This window comes from Triticum aestivum, chromosome 6B (assembly GCF_018294505.1).
Source record: "Triticum aestivum cultivar Chinese Spring chromosome 6B, IWGSC CS RefSeq v2.1, whole genome shotgun sequence".
Lineage (NCBI taxonomy): Eukaryota > Viridiplantae > Streptophyta > Magnoliopsida > Poales > Poaceae > Triticum > Triticum aestivum.
The window spans coordinates 207,574,793-207,598,997 of NC_057810.1; the positions used below are offsets into that span (position 1 = coordinate 207,574,793).

At 47.2% G+C, this 24,205-nt stretch overlaps 2 protein-coding genes across 4 annotated transcripts; one reads left to right on the forward strand and one right to left on the reverse strand.

Annotated features, from left to right (window-relative positions):
* Positions 1 to 625: 625 nt before the first annotated feature.
* On the forward strand, positions 626 to 5,267 carry LOC123136594 (putative glucose-6-phosphate 1-epimerase). 3 transcript variants are annotated; one of them, XR_006467123.1, is made up of 10 exons: positions 626 to 1,133; positions 2,577 to 2,651; positions 2,772 to 2,828; positions 2,908 to 3,062; positions 3,136 to 3,276; positions 3,569 to 3,671; positions 3,747 to 3,846; positions 3,983 to 4,056; positions 4,152 to 4,396; positions 4,983 to 5,267. XR_006467123.1 is itself a non-coding variant. In XM_044556011.1 (9 exons), the coding sequence occupies exons 1-8, from the start codon at positions 1,038 to 1,040 to the stop codon at positions 4,370 to 4,372; spliced, it is 948 nt and encodes a 315-aa protein (XP_044411946.1). In that variant the 5' UTR covers positions 687 to 1,037; the 3' UTR covers positions 4,373 to 4,396; positions 4,983 to 5,267. The 3 variants fall into 3 exon arrangements, 2 of the variants coding, with proteins under 2 accessions (XP_044411946.1, XP_044411947.1); XM_044556011.1 differs by lacking the exon at positions 3,983 to 4,056 and having other exon boundaries at positions 687 to 1,133; XM_044556012.1 differs by lacking the exons at positions 626 to 1,133; positions 3,983 to 4,056 and adding an exon at positions 1,676 to 2,450.
* Positions 5,268 to 5,623: 356 nt separating this feature from the next.
* On the reverse strand, positions 5,624 to 6,894 carry LOC123136595 (uncharacterized). Its single transcript, XM_044556013.1, has 2 exons — positions 6,645 to 6,894; positions 5,624 to 6,084 (listed from the first exon to the last, which is right to left on the reverse strand). The coding sequence occupies exons 1-2, from the start codon at positions 6,721 to 6,723 to the stop codon at positions 5,888 to 5,890; spliced, it is 276 nt and encodes a 91-aa protein (XP_044411948.1). The 5' UTR covers positions 6,724 to 6,894; the 3' UTR covers positions 5,624 to 5,887.
* Between the last annotated feature and the right edge of the window lie 17,311 nt (positions 6,895 to 24,205).

The window sequence follows — 24,205 nt, forward strand, 5'->3', positions numbered from 1 at the left end:
TGAGGCGATGCCCTAGCTACAGCGAGGTTGTACACACGAGTTTACGAGTTCAGGCCTCTCTCGGAGGAGGTAAAGCCCTACGTCTCGGTGCCCTGAGGCGGTCGACTAAAATATGGGTGTGTGTTACAAGGGGTGTGAACCCTTGTCCCAGAGGAGGGGGTGGCTTATATAGAGTGCGCCAGGACCCCAGCCGTCCTTCGTTACAGGGGTTCAATGTACATTAAGATAGGGCATTACTGGTAACGTCAGCTATAAAGTGCTATTAATGATCTTTAAGAATACAGAGTGAACGCCTGGCCGTTGCCATCCTGAGTGACTCTAGGTCTTCTGTACTCCGAGTGGTTTCCTGTATGGTCGAATGACTTCATCCAGGTCGAGTGAAATTGGGGATATCCGAGTGAGGTGACTAGTCGAGTGGATTGCACTCGATGGTTTCAGTCGATACTTCCTGTTGTGCTTTGAATGTCCTTACTTCTAAGATAGTGACCTTGAGTAGGGCGTATAGATCAGGTCTATGACTCTACCCTAGGTCTATGGCATCGTTAGCGCCCTCCCTACTCCCCCCCCCCCCCCCTCCCTCCGCTCCGCTCCCATCGCCTTACCCTCGGCGCCATGATTTCCCTCCGCGGGCCGGTGGCCGTTCCGTCGCGGCACCCCCGGCCGGGCGCCAACACCGCCGTCGTTCTTCGCCGCGTGCGCCGCGCGGTTGGCAGGGTATCCTGGGCCCCCACCCTTTTGCGGTCAGCACGCATCGTGGGCCCCCGTGTTCAGCGAAGTTTCTATCTAAGCCACCTCGACTATTTGCGAGCCTGAGCCTGGCGACCCCGAGCCACGAGCCTGCTTGGCTCGATTCCACCCCTCCTATAAACAAGAAAGTGCCTCCTATAATCCCCCTTCCCCTCTTCCAATCTCCGTGTTCCCTCCATTTCCCGCCGCGTTCTCCGGGCCCGAACCGCCACTTCCTCCTCGGCGACCACGGCCGCGGTGTCCGCCGCCGGGCGATCCAGCGCCTTCCTCCCCGTGCGGACCCGCCCTGGATGGCCGGGAGAGCCTCTTCCGTGGAGCGCGTGAAGGAGCGTGCCACCGGCCTCGACAAGTTCGTCCTCCGCGAGGCCCGCGGCAGCTCCGCCGAGGTCACCCTTCCCTCTCCTTCCCCCATCTAAACCCTAATCCACGCCACCTCTGGTACCTTCGTCTTCGCCCGCTCCTCATGGTAGAAATAGAAGCTTTTGCTCGATCTGATCATTCGTCTCGCCGCGATCCATACAAATCGGTTGGTTTTAGTTCGTTGAAGAGTTGGGCAGGGCTGATCGGTTGTATCTGCATAGTCATCGCAAGAAAAGAAAAATGCATTTGCACTGTCACAGTACAATAAGTGGGTAATTAAGTTTTTACTTCTTGTTAACTGTGGTTTACTAGAGGGATTAATGGAATTGGTGTTGAATAAATGTACCTGAGTTGTGACCATGTAGGAGATAAAGATAGTTCGGTCAAATGCCGATTTTTTGTTTGGCCCTTGACATTGGTGGAGGCGCATGATTGTTTTCCTGCGGTCGTTGATTTTTTAATAGTGTGATTTGATTGTTGAGCTATGTGGATAAATGGTTGGTCCGGTGTGGGCTCTGTGATGTCTTCGCTTAGCTGTGTCTTAACCTGGTCTTGCCAGTATCCTTTTGGTGTACTTGGCATGTTCAATGTTCACTATTGTTTTTTTTTTGTGTGTTAAAATTACTCGGTCATGGCTGATGGGCCTGGCCTGCTCATCCTTCAAATTTTATTGTATATTTTTTAAAGTTTTTATTGATTGGCGCCAGTGAACAAATAGGAACATTTAGTTCGTGAACATGCAAGATGCCAGCACTGACTTATTCTGAAAAGAATTGGCATGTTTTGTTTTAATTGTCTTTGGAGTATATTATAAAGGTTCTGGACAGCTTAGCTGAATAATAATTTATCAGGCTGATGTCCTATCAAACCTCGATGTGACACTGTTGGCATGCCACTAGTGTCGACATTTGTGCTGCCAAACTCGTCAATTAATTTCTATTTTCTAGTATTTCAGAAAAACCTGATGATGAAGGTTAATGCAAATATTGCAATATTATCTCCCGTCCTCTCCTGGACTGTTGGACATAGGAACACACGTTCTTCTGCACAATGGGGGGCAAATCTGTTGGACGACATCATACTTATTTGAGTTGTTTCATTAAACCAGTTTCCATCTCTTTGCTTTGGCAGTACAAACTGAAGTGTGATCTAGTCTGAAGTAATTACGGCTGTATGGTTAGCTCAGTGCCTCAGTAGTAAAACTTCATATAAATCTATGTTTATAATCTTATCTAGTTGAGCTTGAGCCAGTCCTGAAGCAGATATGTCTTCATTAAGGGCATGCTTTCGAGGAATTGATGTACAATACAAAAAGTATCAGTAACAGTTTCCCTACCATAAGGGTAATACCGCGTTGCTTGATTATCCATCCAACTGAACAGGCATAAAATCCCAGTGTCTCTGTATATGATTTTTTTGAACTTATGTGTATAAATGCATTCAACACCTCTCGGTTTCTTTGTTATCAGGTATACTTGTATGGAGGCCAAGTAACCTCTTGGAAAAATAACTCTGGAGAACAACAGCTATTTCTCAGTAAGAAGGTACTCATATATTTAGTTTTGATAAACGGATATTCTGTGGACCAATTGTTCTCTGGAGCGCCTTCTGCATTCATCTTTTGCCTATACTTCATCATGCATTTCAATTTTTTTCCTTTGCAGGCTTCTTTCAAACCACCAAAAGCGATTCGTGGGGGCATACAAATTTGTTTTCCTCAAGTATGCTCCTCCTGCTGTTAGTAGTCTAGTTATGCTTTTCCAATATATTAGTACCCAAATGAGCATTACCATCATGCAGTTAGGGAACCACGGAGTTCTTGAACAGCATGGATTCGCGAGGAACCGACTTTGGAGTGTTGATGAGAGTCCTCCTCTTCCAGATACCACTTCTGATTGTCATATTGACTTGATACTCAAGCAGTCTGAAGAAGATATGAAGACCTGGCCACACAGGTTTGTGTCTAGTAAATATTAAATTCCTTGTTCCCATGTTAAATTGATGATGTTGATTATCCTTACATTGCAGTTATGAACTTCGTTTGCAAGTTGCTCTTAGTCCGAGGGGAGATCTGATCCTCACATCTCGAATAAAAAATAAGAATGCTGATGGCAAGCCATTCCAATTTACTTTTGCATACCACACATACTTTTCAGTCTCTGATATCAGGTACCTTTTGGAATGTTACTTTATTTCCTAATTTTTTTGTTTGTATTAACTTGTATTTGTATTTCCTGAAATTATTTTGTTGGGAAGGACTGACTGTACCTTCTATAGCATTTTCTGTAGTGCTGAGTCATGTTGAATGAGCCATTTTAGGATTCAATACTTCAGCACTATTTCAATTGCAGAATAGATACACTTGCGAATGAACAACTTGGCTATTACACATTTTTTTTTACTTAGGCACTATTTTAGGATTTAATATTTTGTTCTCTGAAGCATGTGTTTCACATTCCAGCGAAGTACGGGTTGAGGGTTTGGATACCTTGGACTATCATGATAATCTACAATCTAAGATTCGTTGTACTGAACAAGGCGATGCAGTTGTATTCGAATCTGAAGTAAGCTTTGTATATGCTTCATATTATGGGGCCACTGTGGTAAGTCACTAACTGTGTTGAACGTTGATTATGAAGGTGGACAGGATATATCTAAGTGCCCCACCCAAGATTGTGACAATTGACCATGAGAAAAAAAGGACATTCGTATTAAGGAAAAAGGAACTTCCTGATGTTGGTGAGTTAGCTTCATTTTTCTTTCTAAATTGAGCACACTCCATACTATGGAAACATGAGTGGTTACTTTGGCATTTGATTTTGTTTACTTCCATGGTCTGTCGTCGTTAAATACTCGGTTGGTGGGCATGTGCCAGTGCCAGTCCGCCCACCAGAGTTAGACTCTGCATGAGGTGGAATGTATTCTGCGCCGTGCGGTGACTGGTGTCAGGTTGTTTTTCTCTAAACGATGCCACCAGGTGCTAGTGCCTGGTTGGTCGAGTTGTTTTTTGTGGTGTGTCATCGCTATATTTCCTTTGATTGCAGTTGTTTGGAACCCATGGGACAGGAAAGCAAAAGCAATGCCAGATTTTGGTGCCGAGGAGTACAAGTGCATGCTGTGTGTAGGGGCTGCACGTATTGAGAAGCCAATTACTTTAAGGCCTGGTGAAGAGTGGCAAGGAAGGCAGGAAATTTCCCCTGTGCCATCCAGTTACAGCAGTGGACTGTTGGATCCTGAAATGATTCAACAGATGCAACGTATCTAGATCTTTTGGTGGTTGAAATGCTATGTAAGTGTTCTGTGGTATTGCCTAGCGTAGTCTGTTCTGAACTTTAAGCTTAGATCATTGCATGTACTTCACCTGCTTACTTTTATTATTCATGAACTCCATTTACGAAATATTATGATGGGCTGGTTGCTACAGAATAATTCATGACTGGATAGTGAATGCTTGAGTATGTTTTAAAATTAATTTTACTAGTTTTTAGCGCAGTAATTGAAATAGTTTTAAGAATGGAATCAAGTATCTCTCATATCAAAGTATTTTATCCTAGCAGAACTTAGTATTCTCATTTTGCCAGCGCTCCTTCAAATGATAGTTTGTTATTGCAGAGAATACGGCTGAAGAATGATTTGCGCATCTTTAATATATTTCCAATTTTGGTGAACAGCATGCCTTTTATCATGGTGTTCGCGAGAACTTAGGGTCCGAGTTTGATTTGCAAACTATCAGCAGTTTTGATTCATACAAGATGCTGTAGTTATAGAAAGATGCCTTGTGGGTTGAACCAGTATTAGCTGTTTGGCTTGCACCAAAATAGTTTTTGTTAAAGAAATTCTGCGCTTGTCTAATGTTCACTTTTCTTTGGCTGCAGGAAGTCTCTTCAGTGTCAATAAGATAATCTGAATGTTCTTCATCCAACTTCCAGCTTTCTTTTTTGTGTACAATTCCAAAGTAGCCTGTGGTTTTTCTGGAGCAGCACTGGAGTTGAAATCTCCATCGTGATTTAAAGGAGACAGAGAATTTTTGTCTATCTTTAGGGACTTTATGTACATTCATAATCAGTCACTTTACATTACACCATTTTTTCCCCTATTATAGGAAGCTGATTTGAAACTGCACAAATAGTATGGTGTCAATTTTGAGTTGTCTCGTGTCATATTACAGCACTTTACCCGTATGGTGTGTAATACTCCCTCCGTTCACTATTATAAGAGGTTTGGATATTTGAATATGGCTACATACGGACTGAAATGAGTGAACAAACACACTGAAACATGTCGACATACATCTGATTCAGAAAAAAGTTAGAACATATAATACTGAGCGGAGGGAGTATTTGTGTGTTTACTATCCCTTTTCTGTTATTTTGAGAAAACGGGGAAAACAGAGCTGCTATTCTATTTAGTTACAAACTGTTGCCTCGCATCAAATTCAGGTATAATGAGATGAGCCCTAATTCTGATTTTAAATGTATAGTATATGCCTATTCCATGCCACAAGCACACAAGATCAGAGCTTGAAATTTGTAGCATCGTCACACGGATTAATCCACAGTCTGCCGCCTTTGATTCATTCCACAACAAAGCAGGGAAAGCAATACAAACAGCAGAAGCCAGCAGGCGAGATGCCCCTGACCGATTCTTCCCAGCCCCATCTAACATCTTACAGGTGAACATCATTCTCTGTACATCTCACCAGATGGTAGCAGCAGGCTTATTGGAGATTATTAGATGGCGCAGTGTCGCCGCTATCTGCGCCAGAGTTCAGTCGCGGGGCTCACCGCGCCACGCATTTTCCGACGTTCCAGAACGACGCCCTCCAGAACGTGGCCCGCCGCCGCGGCGGCTTCTCAGGCGCCGCCGGCCTGTGGCCGAGGGCATGTTTCTCCGAGCTCAGCATGTTCCACATCACCTGAACATCGTCGTATCCGCAGGTTTGCACGTCCCTGTGCAGGTCCACCACCCCTGTGCTCCCTGCGCCCGGTTTGCCAACAAAAATGGTTAGTGTTGTTTCCTAGTAGAAAATACAAGCTTTCATGTGGTAGAAAATGCGTCGCTCCTAGTTTTGTAAGACTACATTTGGCTAGCAAAAATAATAAAATGAGAAATTCAAAGTACCCAAACACTGATAGTCTATAAAAAAAACCTGTTCATTGGCTTAGTACCATGTATATGTCCAAATAGGCCGTTATAAGCAAAGGCAGCATAGGTTTAGTACCAGCAGCATTGTAATGCTCGCCCTTGATTTTACTTTATGCATGGACCTGTTCTTTCCTTGGCACATTTGTCTATTTATATTTCGGGAAAACATATACTACTGCTGCTGTAATTTTATAAGAACTATAGTATACAAAGTGCAGCAACTTAGTTCAAATTTGAACTGAAGCCATGGCAGGTGTATTTTGAAACGGAGGGATAGTACTAGTCTTCCCTTTATTGGGATCGATCGAGGAACTAACGCAAATTAATTCAGAGATAATTCGTTGCAGAAACGATGGAGGTCGGTTTGCTGGGCGCTAGGTAGCTGCACTTACTGCGGTTCTGCGCCCGCCGCGCCACGGCGAGCCAGGCCCGCCGCACCGGCGCGACAACCCTCTCGCGCCACCATGCCATGGTTGGCCGGCGACGAAGCGCGGCGCGACCTGCTCCCTTCCTCGTAGCCCGCCACGGACAACTGACAGCTAGCTCTCTCTCTGTCTCTCTGCGATGATGCTTCCTGGGCGCCTTCTAGCCATTTCCGCCGGTAGCCAGGCCTTATATAGTACGGGGTCTACTACTACTGTCTGCTGCTGGCGATCGAGTCCCACGGGGACGGGCCTGTGATCTCTGATCGGTTGGCTGCGGTTCGGCCCGGATTCGATGAGATTCGCTTCCCGGGTCCATGTGATTCGTTTACAGGGTCGTCGGTGCCTCTGATTGGGCGCGCCGTGCGTGCGATCGCCTGCGCATGTGCCGCGGATCGCCCGTGGAGGTTCACGTGGCGCAAATGCGCTGTACTAGGAACGACTGCGGGTTTTTTTTTTGGTTTATTTAGACAAGGTTTTTCCTTTTTTGTTGGAACCGGGCGCTAATTAAAAAGCGCTCATTCGGGAGCCTCGCAACGATCACCGCCACTTGGCACACTCTCAGTCATTCGTCACGTGTCGGGTGCTCCCTCCGAATTCTGTTTTTTTATTTTTTCGCACGCGTTTTCTGCTTTTAAAACGGTTTTTGCCGGGTCTTTTTGACGTTTTGGTTTTTCACCGGTCTTTCCTAACTTTTCGACAAAAAAATTTGCGCAAAAAAACACTTTTTTTTTTCGCGAAAGCCACGGTTTGCTTCCGCGAGAGGCACAGTTTTGCTTTCGCGAAAAACACGATTGTGCTTTCGCGAGAGTCACGGCCGTGCCTCTTGAAAACGGGAAAAAACACGGTTTTTGTTTTTTTCCTTTCGCGAGAGTCACGATTTTGCTTCCGCGAGAGGCACGGTTGTGCTTTCGCGAGAGTCACGGTTGTGCTTTTGTGAGAGTCATGGTCGTGCCTCCCCGAAAACAAAAAGAATGGGTTTTCTGTTTTTTTCACGAGAGGCACGGTTATGATTCCATCAGAGGCATGGGCGTGCCTCTTTTAGAAAGGGAAAAAACCTATGCTTTCGGTTCGGTTTTTTCGTTTGGTTTTTTTGTGAAAAAAAGTTCGTCAAAACCTATCAACATTGGATCTAGTTTTGAAGATCTTGACGCGAGAAATCCAACGGCGAAAGTGGTTCAAGATTTGGACGCATGGTTTAAGAGATAAAACATTTTGAATAAACGGATCTACGAAAAAAGGAAAAACTTCCAGGTTGCAACAAATGGCGTACATTCAACCGGAAGAAGTTAAAATGATCTTCGCAGGGAGTACTCGGCCATCATAGAGATTTTGTTTCTGGACACGGACGGGCGCCAGACTAGCCCATTGGTCTGGCCTGGCAAAGGCTTACCGCTCATCGATCCCGGGCCTCGTCCATCCAGAAGGACAACGCACCAACTTTTGGGCCCGATCCAGCGCGCGAACAGCCCCGATGCCGGCCCGTTTCACGCAAAAAGGTTCTCCCTCTGACGAAAGATCAAAAAATAAACGAGGTGGAAAGAAATTCTGCATCCCGCGACTGACTCCCACCACTGCACGTCCACACCGGTCATCTGTCCTCCATGCTCTTTACTTTTCACCTGCCTCTGCCTGCCAAGTGCACGCGAGACAGATTGTCAAAAAAAAAAAAGTGCACGCGAGACACATCCACCATTCCTGGCAGAGCGCCGTAGAACCCGAACCCGAGCCAAACGACCAGGCCAGGTCGGTCGGTCTTGCTTTGATGCTTCTTTCATTTAGCAGCAGGCCCGCTCGTTTACTTACGTAGGACCCTCCGTCTTCTGGCTCCTCCGTGTTCATCTTTATCTTCTTTACAGGCAACGACGAACGCAACCAAGCGCGGGCAGAGCAGAGCACCCTGGCGCTACACGAGAATAAAAGCGCAGCGTGCACTGCCGCTGCCTTCTTCTCGGTCGACACACTGGCAGAGCCCGGATGGCCAGATGCAGTTGGTCCGGATAAGATGGCTGACGTGGATCGGGCCAATTAGTAAGTCGCGGCAGTGGTGCAGCCTGGAAGACGAAGTTTTGCATGCGAGTGGATTCGTTGATTCAATCGCACGGCAACGCCGCATCGTTCTGCTTTCTGCGTGAGGTTGGGTCTTCCAGGCGTGAAAGTGATTAAGTGTTTTTTTTAAAACAAGACAAAAGGCTTGCCATTTCCATTAATAAAGAAGAGGGTTTAAAACAAGGATCCCTGGAGAGGGTAAAAAAAGTCCATCTCTCTCGCGGCATTACAACGCCCAAGTTTTTCGCTCCCGCCATCACCCATAATCTAACTTCCTTCTTAATGTTTCGCACTAGCACCGTGGTGGGGGTTGCCGAGTTGCAGAAAACTCTCGCGCTGCGCTCCTTCCAAATCTCCCAAGAGACGAGCATCAAAAGGAAGGTCATCGCTGACCGCGAAGGGGCCCTCGATGGGCGATCCGGAGCCACCGGTCTTTCACCGAAGTAGCAGTGCTCCACTCCGTAGGGATGACGTCTTGGAGCCCAAGCCATTGGACAACGTCGCACCACACCCTTACAGAAAAAAGACAGTGGCAAAGAAGATACATGGAGGATTCTACGGTTTGCTTACAGAGGGGACAAAGACCGCAAATTGGCCATCCACGGCGCTCAAGTCTACCAGCAGTCCAAATTCTATTTTGCATCACGAGCCAGGCGAAAAATTTGCATTTCGGCGGTGCCCAAGATTTCCAAACAGTCACATGCATGGGCGAGCGTGTGTCCTTCAAATTGCGCATTGTAGGCTGACTTAGCTGAGTAGGTGCCGTCCATAGTGAATTTCCAAGTAATCCTATGAGAGGCATCAGCAACAAGATGAGTGGCACTGATCTTCTCCCAAAGGGAGGTGAACTGTTGAATGTGTTCCAGGGAGAGACCTTGGTGCAGATTAATTTGACTCACCCATAAGTTGTTTTGCAAGGCTTCCTGAACCGTCGACTTTTTCTTTCTGGAACACTCAAAAATTTTGGGAGCAACATCTTTCGTCCTCCAACCGTCAAGCCAAGAGGACTCCTAAAAAAGAGTAGTAGCTCCATCTCCAATGGTGACGGTCGTGGCTGTGGCGAAGAGGACCTTGTCCACCTCGGTACATGGGTTTTCCAGACCAATCCAGGGTTTCGATGGTTCGGTCCAACGGAGCCAAAGCCATCTAATCCTAAGGGTCGAAGCGAATTTCTCCAAATTTAGAATTCCAAGGCCTCTGAGTGATTTGGACTTGCACACCAGCTCCCAATTCACTTTACTCTTGCCACCTGACACCTTTGTCACAGCCAGCCCACAAGTAAGCATGATAGAGCTTGTCAATATATTCCCGGACCTCAACCGAGAGCTCTAGCGGTGTCAGAAAGTAGATGGCAACGAACTGTCACTAACTGACGAGAACAATAAATGCTAGTAGCATCTGCCCCTCCGTTCCTGAATACTCCCTCCATTCAACGGAGAGAGTATGAAATAAAATGAATGAATCTACGCTTTACGCTTTAAAATATGTCTATATATATCCATATGTGAGTCGTGTTAAAATCTCTAAAAGGTCTTTTATATATATTTAGAAACGGAGGCAGGGTTACGGTAATTTTCCTTCTGAATATGCTTACTTAAACCACTCGCTTGGGGATTGGGAATGTGGCTAAGTAGATATGATTCTTCTTCTTTTCTTGTCTTTTAAGTTTACTATTGGGAAGTTCATGACCAGACTGATGACAACAGCTACCATTATCTACAGATAAAAACTAACTACTCAACTTTTAGCTACGTGCAAGGGGCACTTTTCTAGCTAGATGAAGTGTGAGCGGGGTGCAGGTTGGGATGGCATCATCTTCGTCGCTCGTCAGTGTACGCATCCATGCACGTCCTGATACGCCGAGAGTACAGACATGACGATGCAACGGAGGCACTGGAGAATTTAAGAGTGTTCAGTGGAAGCTGACGCGAACTTAATTACACCCGCGTTGCAACGAAACCGGTCGGAAGTTTCCTCGTTCTATGCATAGTTGACGCCCTTGACCGGTTGACGCTCACTGCATGAATATGCGTGCAAGTTTTTGTTCTCCATTTCTTTTTAAGGCTGGTCATAGTGGGGAGTAATTTAGACTAGTAACCTAGTATGTGTTACTATCTCTATAGTGCATAGTAGTATCATAGATTTGTATCATAGATGAGCTCGGGTGCAGATTAGCTGCGTCCCACATTTATTATGTTACGGTATCTACCTATGTTACTATGATCATGTCTCTCTTCTTTAATTGCCTGCCACATAAGCATGTTTGTGAGTCCCAAGTAAATGATGCTACTTATGTTACTCCCATCATGGCCAGCCTAACTCAAATTCAACAGGAAGCGGCACCTAGTGGGAGACCGTCGGTGACCGTTGGAGCAACTCTAGTAGAGTTGTTGTATATGCCATCATCGCCTGCCCTTGATTTCTTTTTAAATGAGTAATACATCAGTCTCTACATCAAACAATGCACATAACTATTTTATTAAATAAAGTCATCGGTCCTTAATCATTGTGTGCAAACACAAAGTCACTACAACATGACATTAAAAAATTCTACTCTCTCAAAATAGATTTGCAACACTTTTTTTGGGTCAGATGGAGAATTTTTCTTGTAGGGACAATTGAAGCTCCAATTAGTCTAACTGAACACATGTATCAACACGATAACTTGATATCAACTATATTTGTTGGTCAAGATATGTCGTTTTACATGTAATAGTGATTTAAAATGTTGTTTAAAGACATTTTAAAAATATAAGCAATGTGGTTATTCGAGCGACATTGCTACCTTGTAACCTATATTAGTTGGTGTATAGTGTTGTATATTCTTCGTCCTCCACCTCATCGCCGTTCTCCTCCTCCTCCTTCAAGAGATATTCGTAGTATGCGTAAGGATCAAACTCATGAGCGGCATCCGTGAGCAGCCGCTCCTCCTCCTCGTCAATGAGTGTGGGGCTGAACTCTTGGAGGATCAGCTCCTCGTTGCAAGCTTTGAGGGCGGAGAGCCATGGCATGATGTTGATCGCGTCATCGGGCTCCGACACTGGCTCGACGTGGACGTCGTCGTTCACTTGGAGGAGGGGGGCGATGGGGACGACATCCACTTCCTCCTTCACCCGAACAAGGGGGTGGACCCTGGTGCCTGTTGTCGCCACCACAGGAAGCACTGGATCCCCCACGACAGGCATATCCTTCGTGGCAGCCAAATCTGTCGCCGCCCACGGACGAAGAATTTAGCGTCTGCCGCAACTAGTGCGTCTTGGGGAGAGTTCTCGCAGGCGTGTGGCGTCTAGACGGGAGGTTACGCTCCACCACCAAGTTGAGCCAACAGGCTACGTTCTTGCGAGGCAACATTGTCGCAAATGATGGAGGAAATTTTGGGGAAGGAGGCATATAGTGCTTTGGTGATTGGTACACCTCGCTGTCGGGCTTTTCATAGGCAGGGATGAAGCAGTGTGGCCAACCGGACGACCGTCTTGAGAATAGGGGAGCGGTGGAAGCCACTAATGCACGAGTGGTTGGTCGCCCCGTCACCAGGCTCGCCGGTGATCAATTGTGCGCGGAAGAAGTTGTAACTTCCCTCCCGCATTGGCGGTTGGGTATGGAGCGAATGTCATACTGGAATTCCCCACCCATCAATATGAAGGTTATGGGATCGTGTATGGAGCGAGCTCCATAAATTATGTTGATTGACACCTGTACGATAGCTTTGTTAGAGTGTCTTTTTTATACCAAAATCAACATAATGACTGTTATTATGATGATCGGGTCGATAGGACAACTTTGCTAAAGTTGTTTTTATCACATTTACCGTCATATTTCTCGATGATGTACACTTCCGCTTCGGTAGACCTCCTCTAAACACAAGGACAGCCGAGATTGCCCAATGCCCCTTCATAACAGAGGACAGGATGGGCATATTTTGAAAAAGCTTCCCCCGTCGGCTCGCCCGCCCGCAAAAAGAAAAAAAACAGGCAAAGCTATACGTATATGAATACAGCCCGCCTGCCCGTGAGGGAAAAAAATTAAACCGCACGGCCGCACGCGCCTGGTGACGTGGCAGGCATGCAGACGTGCCCGCGCGGCCCGCCCGCGATCACAGCGGCAGTCCCGCAGTCAATGTGTCGTCTTCCACGCCGCGCCACAACCGTCGCGGCCCCACCCCCACGTCCCCCGACCCCACGCCAGCCCGCACCCGTCGAGTCCCATGCCGTCCGCCAATCACGGCGCCCCAGGCGCGCATGCACGCAGGTTGTTGCACGCGCGTGACGCCTGCCGGCCGCCGCCGCTGCCACCGCTGTCGACTCCTCGCTTGCCGCTACGCCGCTGCCGCCTACCGCCGCGCCTTCCGGACGCCACCGCTGCCGCCTCCTCGCCTGTCGCACGACTGCTGCTGCCTGCCGCCTGCCGCCACGCCTGCGGGACGGCCCCGCTGCCGCCTGCCGTCGTTGTCGGCTCCTCGCCTGCCGCGCCGCTGCTGCCGCTGTCGCCTCGCCTGCCAACCGACCGCCCCCGCCGCCTGGCCTGCCCCCTCCGGACGCACCGTTCGCGGCGCCCGACGGTCAAAGCGTCTGCCTCGTGGTCGCCTCGCCTGCCGTGATGTCATTAACGCGCCGGCGTTAATAGCCCCGCTGCCGCCTGCTTGCCTCCTCCTCGCCCTGCCCCGCCCCGCTATAAAACGGCAGGCCCTCCCTCCGATGCCCACACCCGTCCCACCGACGCCCGCTGTCGCCTGCCCGCCACCTCCCCGCATCCGATGGCCTTCTTCCGCGGCAGCAGCAGCACCGGCGGCGGCGGCGCCGCCGCCGACGTCCCCAGCGCATGGCCGACGAGCATCGGAGTGCCGGAGACGCAGGAGCTCCACCGCTACTGCCTCCCCGTGCCGTCGGGCTGCCGTCTTCCACGCAACTGGAAGATCGACGCGGACGGCTACGCGACGCCGAGTCCCGGCGCGACGGAGGAGGAGCTCCGCAACCACAGCGGCGGCCGACACAACAAGGCCGCAAGAGGTTTTGGTGCGGGAAGGACTATTGGGAGGTCATGGCCGCCTTCCGCCTTGCGGCGGCCGGCGTGACCCCTGACCATACGGGCCGCAACGGCCGTCTTCGCGCACCGCCTCCACCGCATGATCGCCGCAGACGTGGCGGCGGCCACGGTGTGCACCCGGCACCGGTGCCCACGCCGGCCGCCCCGCCCTCGCTGCCGGGGATAGACTTGCCGCCGGAGCAGGTAATCCTCCGCGAGGACGGTGATCCGGATGACACGCCGGGGTACCACGTCGTCGTACGGGCGTCGGAGGCTGCAGCGGCGGCGGCGGAGGCGATGGCGGCCGCCGAGATTGCGGCCGCAATCCACGCGGCCGAGGCGGCGCAGCAAGCGGCGATGGCGGCGCCGGAGTGGCAGCAGGTGCCGCCGGAGTGGCAGCAGGAGTGGGAGTAGGCGCCCGCGGAGTGGCAGCAGGCGCCGGCAGAGGAGGAGGAAGAGGATTTCGATGATGATCCGGTGGACTGGGACGACGTCGCGAACCGGTCCAGCAGCAACGATGACGGCAGTGACGGCCCGGTCGTGATTGACCTCGTTGATAGCGACGACGAATAGTTTTTTTAGTGTGTTTTTTATTTAATTTGGTTATGTCGTTGTAAGTCTAAGTACTAGACTTTATGTATGAACTTGTAATCATCGAATTCGCTCGACTATGTAAAATATTTTATCTATGTTGATGAAATTTGAGTGAATTTTTTTTTGTCCATTTCATTCGAGAGTTTTGATTTGATGATGCATTTGTACACGAATATATGCTAAAACATAAGAAAATAGTAAGGATGCTCAATGTGAAAGTACCTGATTGCATGCATGTAACGGAACGAAATTTTGCGAGTGTGTGTGCATCCCGAATGTAGTCATGCACGCACGATATGAACGAAATCAGACAGGAAACACACGTCGCGTCACGTCCGGACAGCTGTTTAGGGTACTTTTGCCTAGGAAACCCTAGAAAATGCGTCGAGCGTTAAAAAATACCGAAAATTGGCGTGGGTGGTGTGGATGGTGATGCCAATGTGTGGAAAATGTTTCGTGACACTTGACGAAGGAGAAAAAACCCGTAGTTGAGAACCCCCTCTCCGGCAGACCGAGAAGTAGCTGGTTGCACTGGGGCTACGTGATCGCATGCATGTAATTGCACCAAAGTGGGCGTACATGTGGGCACGACCAACTTAGGCCCCCTCGCAAGGTTGGAACAAAAACGGACGTTTCGTCACGTCCGGGCGGTGTTTTTGTGATTTTTGACCTAAAAAAACCCTAGAAAATGCGTCGAGCGTCGGAAAATACGCAAATTGGCGTGGGTGTTTTGGATGGTGATGCCAACGTGTGGAAAAAGTTTCGTGACGTTTGACGGAGTAGAAAAAAAACCGTAGTTGGGAACCCCTCTCCGGCAGACCGAGAAGTAGCTGTTTGCACTGGGGCTACGTGATCGCATGCATGTAATTGCACCAAAGTGTGCGTACATGTGGGCACGGCCAACATAGGCCCCCACGCAAGGTTGGAACGAAAACGGACACAAAACGGACGTTGCGTCACGTCCGGGCAGTGTTTTTGTGATTTTTGACCTGGAAAACCCTAGAAAATGCGTCGAGCGTCGGAAAAATACGCAAATTGGCGTGACGTGTGGAAAAAGTTTCATGATGTTTGACGGAGTAGAAAAAAACCGTAGTTGGGAACCCCCCTCTCCGGTAGACCGAGAAGTAGCTGGTTGCACTGGGGCTACGTGATCGCATGCATGTAATTGCACCAAAGTGTGCGTTCATGTGGGCATGGCCAACAGAGGCCCTCACGCAAGGTTGGGACGAAAACGGACACAAAACGGACGTTGCGTCACGTCCGGATAGTGTTTTTTTTTTATTTTTGACCTGGAAAACCCTAAAAAATGCGTCGAGCGTCGGAAAAATACGCAAATTGGCGTGGGTGCTGTGGATGGTGATGCCAACGTGTGGAAAAAGTTTCATGACGTTTGGCGGAGTAAAAAAAGTTAAAAAAAATTGTTTTTTGTTTGAAGTTAAAAAAAATAAACAAAATGACAAAATAAACATATTTAATACTGTGATGTGACTTTACCTAACTGTCCGGGCAGTTCACTGCCAGACAGTGTACTGCCGGGCAGTTATGTAGAGTCATATCACAATATTAGATATGACCATGCATGGACTAACGGAGGCGGCTATATAAACTGGTCGGGACATCCTTCGGTGGCCAAGGTGGGACTAAATTAGCATGGCTGCTGCACGCCGACGCTAATCCACCCGTGTCGTCTGGGGCCCGACCCAATCATTGCGGACGGCAATGGAGACAGAGGCGACGCGGGCCCGACCGAATCTATCGTGATTAGCACCTGGCATGCCTGCCGCCATATGCCCTCGTCACCCACGACGCCCTGCCCCAAGCCCTAACCCATGCCACCATCTGCCCCCGATCCCCTGACACCCCTCATCTTGTCCTCTTCAGCACGCCGCCATCCATCCCCCTCTGGCCCCATGACGCCACTTCGCTGTCCGTCCGCCGATCGACAGCACGACATCCAACGTGGTCGTCCGTCTACATCACGTCACCCGAAGTTTCTGACGTAGGCGGCCGCAATTCCACAGCACGCCGTCGGCGTCGTCATCACCACCAGCACCCCCCCGGCCACCGACGGCGGTAATGATGGGAGGTAATGTTTTTGTTTTTTCAATGGTGCATTCATCATGTTCATCATCTAGACATGCAAAGTAGCTAATATATTGTTTGCTCCTATTCGTATTGATGGAGGAGTACGGAGAGATTTTCTGTTCAGTTGAGAAGTGGTGTCTCCTCGTCAGGAAACTGACCTCTAGGCAAAAAAAACGATTTGCAAGCACTAGACCAGGACAAATGTTGATGATTCCTAGTGTGCTCATGCGCAAGTGTTTGCTAAAGTTTATTATTAAATCATATGCATTGTACACAAAAAGGTTCATTATGCCATCAAGAAACGGTGCGATATCATTGCGCGCTGAAGATGTGTTTGGTATTTTTGGCCTAGTGAACAAGGACAGAGATGCCATGAAAGCTTTAGGTAAATGGGGGTTAAAGGCGAAGGTGAAGGTGCCGAGTCGTTTCATAGATTCGAGTACGAATGAAATAATGATAGACCAGCTTATACATGACATCACTACTAGTGGATTGTATGATGATGATTTCCTGCGTCGAATTGTGTTCGTTCTTCTAGGCACGGTTCTTGCACCACACTCCACGGTAGAAGTTCCTAATGCTTTTTACAAGCTAGTGGAGGATGTGGAGAGCATCAAATCATTTAACTGGAACGCGTTTACTTTACGCGTTTGCGTCGATGGCATCACGAAGACTGTATCGGATCTTACAAAATTTCATGGCCGATGGGAAACCTAGCCCTCATACAGGTAAATTCTATGTTATATATTTTATTTCGAACTATAGGTTGTACTGTTAAGATTGCTAATATATTTCATGTTCATGCAGTACTTGTTTTGGGAGAAAGTGCAGCCACTTGATGACGAGACATTTGATCCACTGGCGCATGAGTATCCGCTGATGCTTAACTGGCCAGAAGTCGAGGCTATGAAGCGTGATGCGTACAACACATCATACGGCCGCGGGAATGGGAGGGTAAGTATTTATGGTTTGCATGCATGCAGTTATGGAACGTTTTTCATGGTGAGTAATTTAAAATGATTTAACACGGCACAGGTTGATGACATAATAAGTGAGAAGCACAGACAAACGATAATTGCTCAAGAGGGGAAATTTGTGGAGGAAGAATCTGAGCCAGTTGATAGAACAGGTCGTTCGCGAAAAAGGAAAGATAATAGAGACGAGGCTTCCTCGAGCAAGGACACGACCTTAGATCAAATTATGAAAAGCATCAAAGATATGCAAAAAGAAATTCGCATTGTCCCTAAAAAATGTGCTGAGGTAATTAGTGATGTGTTCTTCAAATTACATGAGATTATTCATATTGTTTGCATGTACTTAATGCTTCCCATGTGTTATTGCAGATAGTACTGGAGGAGCCGGAGAACAAAGGTCTTGTCTTCAAGACAAATAGAGGGTTTAGTGATGTTGAGTTTGTGGAGCATAGTGAGAACTGGATGAGGAAGTATGGTCCGTCAAAATATTTTCCAGATGTAAAATCAACTCCTGCAAAGGAAGATATGGACAACGGGGTGGAGGCATCCTTCACCAATGGGAACGGAATGAAGTCCGCACGTGAGAAAGGTATGCATCTCAACACAGCCGGTACAGGAGATGAAGGGGACCCCTTCGTTATTGACGAGAATGGTAATTCAACCGATCCATCTTTTGCAACGGTAGACACGAATGACTTTCCAGAAGTTACTTCAACCCCCAAGAATATAAATGCAGTGTCAGACGGGTCTAGCGCCGATAAATCTGAGGAGATTAGTATGGATAGTCTGGACACACGTATAAAAAATGCGAAAGGAAGTGGCACTGAGGAGAATGATGGGAAACGCAAGAGAAAAAAGTCAAAGTACGTTCTTTCACCCTTCCAGCAGATCGGTGGACGTAAACATCCAAAGAAAAGTAAGTGTTAGGTACTTTGTTTTAAAGATATTTCAGTCCTTCCATGCACAATTTATTTACTCATTGTTTGATTATATTTTAGGTTTGTTTGGTATAAGAGACGCTATTATTAATACCGATTACATTACTGAGGATCACATAGAGGCCGCGAAGGTTTATATCCAGACACTATCAGACTCGGCGAAGCTTAGTAGGAAAATTGTCGTGCACATGACAGGAATTGCTGGGGAAACATGTACACCTGATATGCTTCAAGCCAACATTGCGAAAAAATGGTTGCATGGCGGTGTAAGTATTACAACAATTATATGAAGTTGTACATGTCATATTTAATTTTTTTCTAAGAGGAGTATTGCTGTTATATTATTTTCAGGTCATTGATAGTTATTGCAACCATATGCAGACCCATAATCCTCGTGCTGACCGTCACATTTTATCATCTTGGGTGTCACACTGGCTTATTCTTCGTGCTGAAGGAAAGGTTAAGAACTCTAAGCACCATTTTCTGGAGCATTTCACAAACCAAACTAAAATGGTGTCTAGAGTTAATGATGAGTATTTCATTACAGATAAGGTACTTCACTTTTGTATGATCCTTCGTAGTACATAACTACTTGTGTGTCCAAGAACTTGAATAAACTTTGTTGTAGGCATATTTTCCTCTTCATGTGGAAGAAAATCACTAGATAACAATTCTCATGCACAACAAGAAAAAAGAGTTTCAAGTTTTAAATTCTACTGGTAAATGCAGCGAGGGAGTTCTTAAAAAAATAAGACAGTTGGTAAGCTTCTTTCTTTACATGAAACAAGATAGATAGTAGTAATTAGTTATGTACTTCATATGAACTTCACATTTTATTTCAGAGGGCAGAAATAGCTAAAGATACGTTAGAGGTGAACTCCCTTGTACAAATGGAACATCCAGACGTATCTTCCTGGCCAATAAATGAGTACGATATGCCGTTACAAGAGGATGGGTATGTTCAACTGTTTAAGTTCTAAGTACTTCTCTTACACAACAATGCCTGACTCACGGTTTTTTGTAGAGTTTCTTGTGTTCTGTTTGTGGTGAAATGCATTCAAAACTAGAACGGAGATGAATGGATATTTGACTTTAATCAAGCTGAGGTGAATGCTTCAAGGGGACACATTCTAGCTGAAGTACTTTTTTCAGAGTGCAACACGATGGAAACTGTGAAAGAGAAGATTTTGAAGATCATGGACAAGAAATAAGTCCGTTGATGGGTTTTTCGCTACGAGGACATTCTATTTCTTATTATCGCAACTAAATAAACGTGCCGTTGACGGCACTAGAAACAATTTCGATATTAAAACATTTCTTATTGTAATGGGCATGATTATGCACGTCCGCAACTAAATAAAGGTGCCATCGTCGGTACTAGCTATAATATTTATTTTCCAACTATATATGTTCAGCTGCTATGTGCTATATGCTTATGTGATGATGATGCCATCGTCTGCTGGCTCTTAGAGTTTCATATAAATGGAGGCGGACGACTGTCTGTATGTGCAATATTATTATGTGATGATAATGCCAGCCGCCGTTTGTTGGCTCTTAGATGCACATATAAATGCAGGCGGACGCCTCCTCGTTTGCTCAAAAAAAATTGACTAGAAAAAAAACAGCCCAACCTTCGCTTGTGGACCCATAGGGGACTGGTAACCAACCCAAATCTAGCCGACAGGCGACTCGGGCGATTGATGCGGACCCCACAAGGGCCCACAAGGAGGCCCAACGGTGGCTGACAAGGAGCTTGTAACAGAGGAGTTCGAGAGTACCAGCCGACCCGGCTATTTAAGCCGGTCGGTGCGCCCTTCCGTTGGCGAGGTGGGACTAAATAAGAGCCGGCTCAGCATGCAGTCGACGCAACGCTGACGAGGCTCCATTTCTGCAACGTCGTCGCCCGGCCCATGTCGGCCCAATATGACAGGCCCAGCCTCGCCCCTCCCCGGCCCAGTCATCGTCGCCTCGCGCGCCCGACGAAGGAGTTTAGTCCCACCTCGGAAGTTGACGGGGGAGAGGACCAGCTTAAATATGCCGGCGTGCTACACAGGTCGAACTCCTCTGCTAGTATTGCTTGATATCGCCGCCCTGTTGGACCTGGCTGCTGGGTCCTTGATGGGCTTTATATGGACCTCCCGAGTCGCCTCGTCGGCTTGATTTGGGTTAGGAATATATCCCAACTTGCGGTCCAGCAGTTGCCGGTCGGGCATTTTTTTGCACAACGACGATCGGACATGTTTTTTTTGCACAACGACGGTCGGCCATGTTTTTTGCAACATGTACAGTAACAAAAATGCAGTATATTAAAACTGTGAACTCTTTCACACAGCAGTACAAATAAGATGGCAATTCATTCAACAAATATGATGTGTCATATCACATATGTTCACATAAATATTTTCATCACACATAAACAAATCGAGACATAAAGTTTTCTGCCACACAAGTACGAACAAGAAACAACATAGTTTATTCGGACTAGACTCATGCGACCATTTTTATTCTTCCAACATAGCAAGATGCTTCTCTACGCCCAATTCCTGAACATAACATAAAAATATGGGTGAGAAAATATAGTTTGTAAAACTGAAGTACCAACATAACAAAAAATAAGAAGGTATCATCTTACTTCTATTTTTTTTCCACATGTAGCCTTGTTATGACCTGGTTGACTACACAGACTGCACAAAGGACCACTTTTTTTCTCTGTAAAATCTTTTGGCCTACCATTCTTTGTAACATCGGGGCCCCCCTTTGACCGTCCCTTCTTAGGTGCACCCTTCGTCGAAACTTTCTCAGGATCACCAATACCAGGTTCAACTTGTTGCGCTTGACTTGCCTCCTTCTTAAGCTTAGCATACCTTCTACTTCCTATAAGTTCCTCCTTTGGTATCTTTTTCTGCGCTATTATGTTGTCCAGACACTTCATCAACTCGTCAAGCAAGAAGGATCATTTGCTGCAACATGAGCTGCCTCTGCGGTTTTAATGATTATTTGACTATACCGGTCTCTCTCTAATGGCCCTGACCAACCCCATCCAAACATATCACTCTTCCGCTGCACAGGCAATCCATCTCTCGCATTTTTTGACAAACGATGAAGGACACAACACTTTGGTATTTCAGTTATGTTCAGATGATGGAGAACAAAAAGAATGTGTTTGCATGGCAGGCCTTTCCGAACCATCCTAAGACAACTGCATGTTATAGTTTCTTCTGAGTTACCTGGTTCATAAACAACATTGTACAAGAACTTGTGGTTATCCTTCCATGTCACCATATATGCCTGACGCTCAATTCCCACGAGCGTCTCAAATATCTCCAGCTGACCCATCTTGTGCAAATCATCTTGCAGGATGTAAAAATTAGCAGGTGTGAATACTTTGGTGGCATGCTCCTCAAGTGCCTTATATTCAGTAACCGACGGTGGTTCTTTTTGGTGTGCCTCGCAGTCATCGTACGCCTCATTCTCATGCAGGCGAACTATATAGTTCTCATAATGCACAACCAAATGAACTATTGTCATACCGTAGTCCAGGTGAAGGTGAAGGCAGGAGTTGAGGCTTTCGCTTCTCTGGTTACTTCGCATACCAAGAAAAAAACCATCAAAAAGATATGAAGCTGCCCAAAGTCTCTTTTTCCTGTACATCCTGTCAAGCCACTCTTTAGTTCTATCCGTCTTCCACTTATTATAGAAATCGGTCCATCTTTGCTCAAAGTTCGCTTGAGAGGTGGCATAGTATAGGAGCGATCTGAACTCATCCAGTGACTTATAATGCAGGTGCCTCTGCATATTTTTCTCGATATGTCAGGAGCAAAGATGATGGAAAACATTTGAAAGGACAGTCCGAATAGCCCGGATCATTGCAGCGTCACCATCTGTGATTATTGACTTTGGCTTCACCTGACAGTTTGCCTTCATAAATGTCTGCAGCAGCCACACATATGTCCCTTCCGTCTCGTCAGCAATTATGGCACATCCAAACACTGTGGTGCAACGGTGGTTGTTAACTCCGACAAAGAGGACGAACGGCATACCATACTTGTTCATCTTATACGTGCTATCAAACACAACCACATCTCTGTAGTCCTGATAGTCCCTCCGCGACTGTGCATCACACCAAAACATACTCTTCAGTTGCCCTTCCTTGTCACGCACATACTCAAAAAAAACTCAGGGTCCTTCTCCTTCCTGCTCCTCATAATGCCAACTGCCGTCTCTGCGTCACCTTTTGCAATGAGCTTCATTTTTTCTCTGCAACAAAGATTGTAAATATCCCTCCTAATAAGCCCGCACTTATCGTATGAACCATATCTGCTGATAAAGTTGTCCATTATTATATGCTTTCTTATCCCGGCAGCTTCCAACGCCAATATCTCTGCCCTCGTGCTTTCTCCAATCCGTCTGTGTGACCACAGAGAACAAACGTCGTCGGGCCTAGCCATCGCGTGGTTGTGATCATCCACGAATGACGCGAGGAACCAAACACCACGTTCTCTGTCCAGCTTCACCACCATATGTGCGCCGCAATCGCAACGAGTCTCCGGTCTAAGCCTGCGCTTGCGGCCCTCCATGGTTATAAACTTGCTCTGCCTTCTACCTGCCCTGGAGCAAAGAAATCTCCGGTACCGTATCATTCCTGAAGCACCTCGTTTGACCTTCTGTTTTCTGATGCTAAACCCGTTCTCTTTGGCGTGATTGTTATAGAATATGTATGCATCACCTTGCGACCGAAAGGTCATAGCCATCACCTTCCAATGTGTATCCACCATTTGCTGCTGCCTTCGAGCCTCCTCAATGTCGATCTCCCCCTCATCGTGATCACCGCTAATACCATCCGACTCCTACAAAATTCATATGAAAATGTATATGTTAATTACTATCATTTAATTCATAATATTCATCGATGTACAACATCTATCTACGAACTTGGCTCAAGTTATCTGCGAATGATTCCTGTAAGAGTTAAATGCAAGCGCGGTCCTAATTCTTTCTCAAAAGTGTCGATTGGGTCCCAATTTTTTTTAAATGCACATCTAGGTCCTAATTCTTTCTAAGTTGTTCACCCGAGGTCCTATTTTCGTCTGACCGCCCTGAGAAGCTCGCATGGCGCTTTGACCGCCACCACGTTGACACCCAGGCCTAGGCGGGATAGCAAACGGCCGTGCATTTTTGCAAACGAACCCTCCAACCCTAATTTCTTCCCAGCCGAGTCCTTTCCTCTTCTCCGCTTCTCTCTGGCGACACGGAAGCGATTGACGGCTGTGGCATTGGTCCGCCGAGAAGAGCTGCAATCGCAGGCATTTACCCGGTGGTCCCGCCGCTAGGATGGCGCCCGTGTTGCGGCGACCCGGAGATCCTCCTCTACGACACGGTCAGTGTCGTGCCTTTAACCCTAACCCTCGGTCCTCTTTTTCTCCGGAGGTGAAGCTGAAAAGGTGGAGGCCTAAGAACATGAAAGAAGTTAGTTTTCACATAGGCATGGTGTTCTTGTCTGTCACTGAGAGCAGCAATTCAGGAGTAGATTGTGAAGCAAAAGAGTACAAATCCAATACATAAAGAATGATAGACAGAGGATAAGGGTAGGTTGTGTTGGAGATTGTCCCTCGTTCCTGTTTGCTGCATCTGACAGCAGGACCAGAGCATGGGTTGTGAATAAGTATGTGGGTGAACATGCATATGAAAGAGAGTGAGCACTCAAGCAGTTTACAGCAAGATATTTGGCTGGCAATTATATGGAAACATTTAGAGCAGATGAGAAGATGTCACTGTACAATTTTTCCAGACCAACGGCAACACACACCCTGGTGCCGGCGATGAGAGGGGCGGCGAGAAAAGGGCTAATGCGGGAGGTGGAAGGGACGCT

What these genes read in the sequence shown, in the direction of transcription:
- LOC123136594 (XM_044556011.1), top strand. Translation starts at nt 1,038, where the DNA reads ATGGCCGGGAGAGCCTCTTCCGTGGAGCGCGTGAAGGAGCGTGCCACC. An exon ending in TACAAATTTGTTTTCCTCAA is followed by an intron (nt 2,829 to 2,907) that starts GTATGCTCCTCC and finishes ACCATCATGCAG; the next exon opens with TTAGGGAACCACGGAGTTCT. An exon ending in TTTTCAGTCTCTGATATCAG is followed by an intron (nt 3,277 to 3,568) that starts GTACCTTTTGGA and finishes TTCACATTCCAG; the next exon opens with CGAAGTACGGGTTGAGGGTT.
- LOC123136595 (XM_044556013.1), bottom strand. Translation starts at nt 6,723, where the DNA reads ATGGCATGGTGGCGCGAGAGGGTTGTCGCGCCGGTGCGGCGGGCCTGG. An exon ending in GCGGCGGGCGCAGAACCGCA is followed by an intron (nt 6,085 to 6,644) that starts GTAAGTGCAGCT and finishes AACCGGGCGCAG; the next exon opens with GGAGCACAGGGGTGGTGGAC.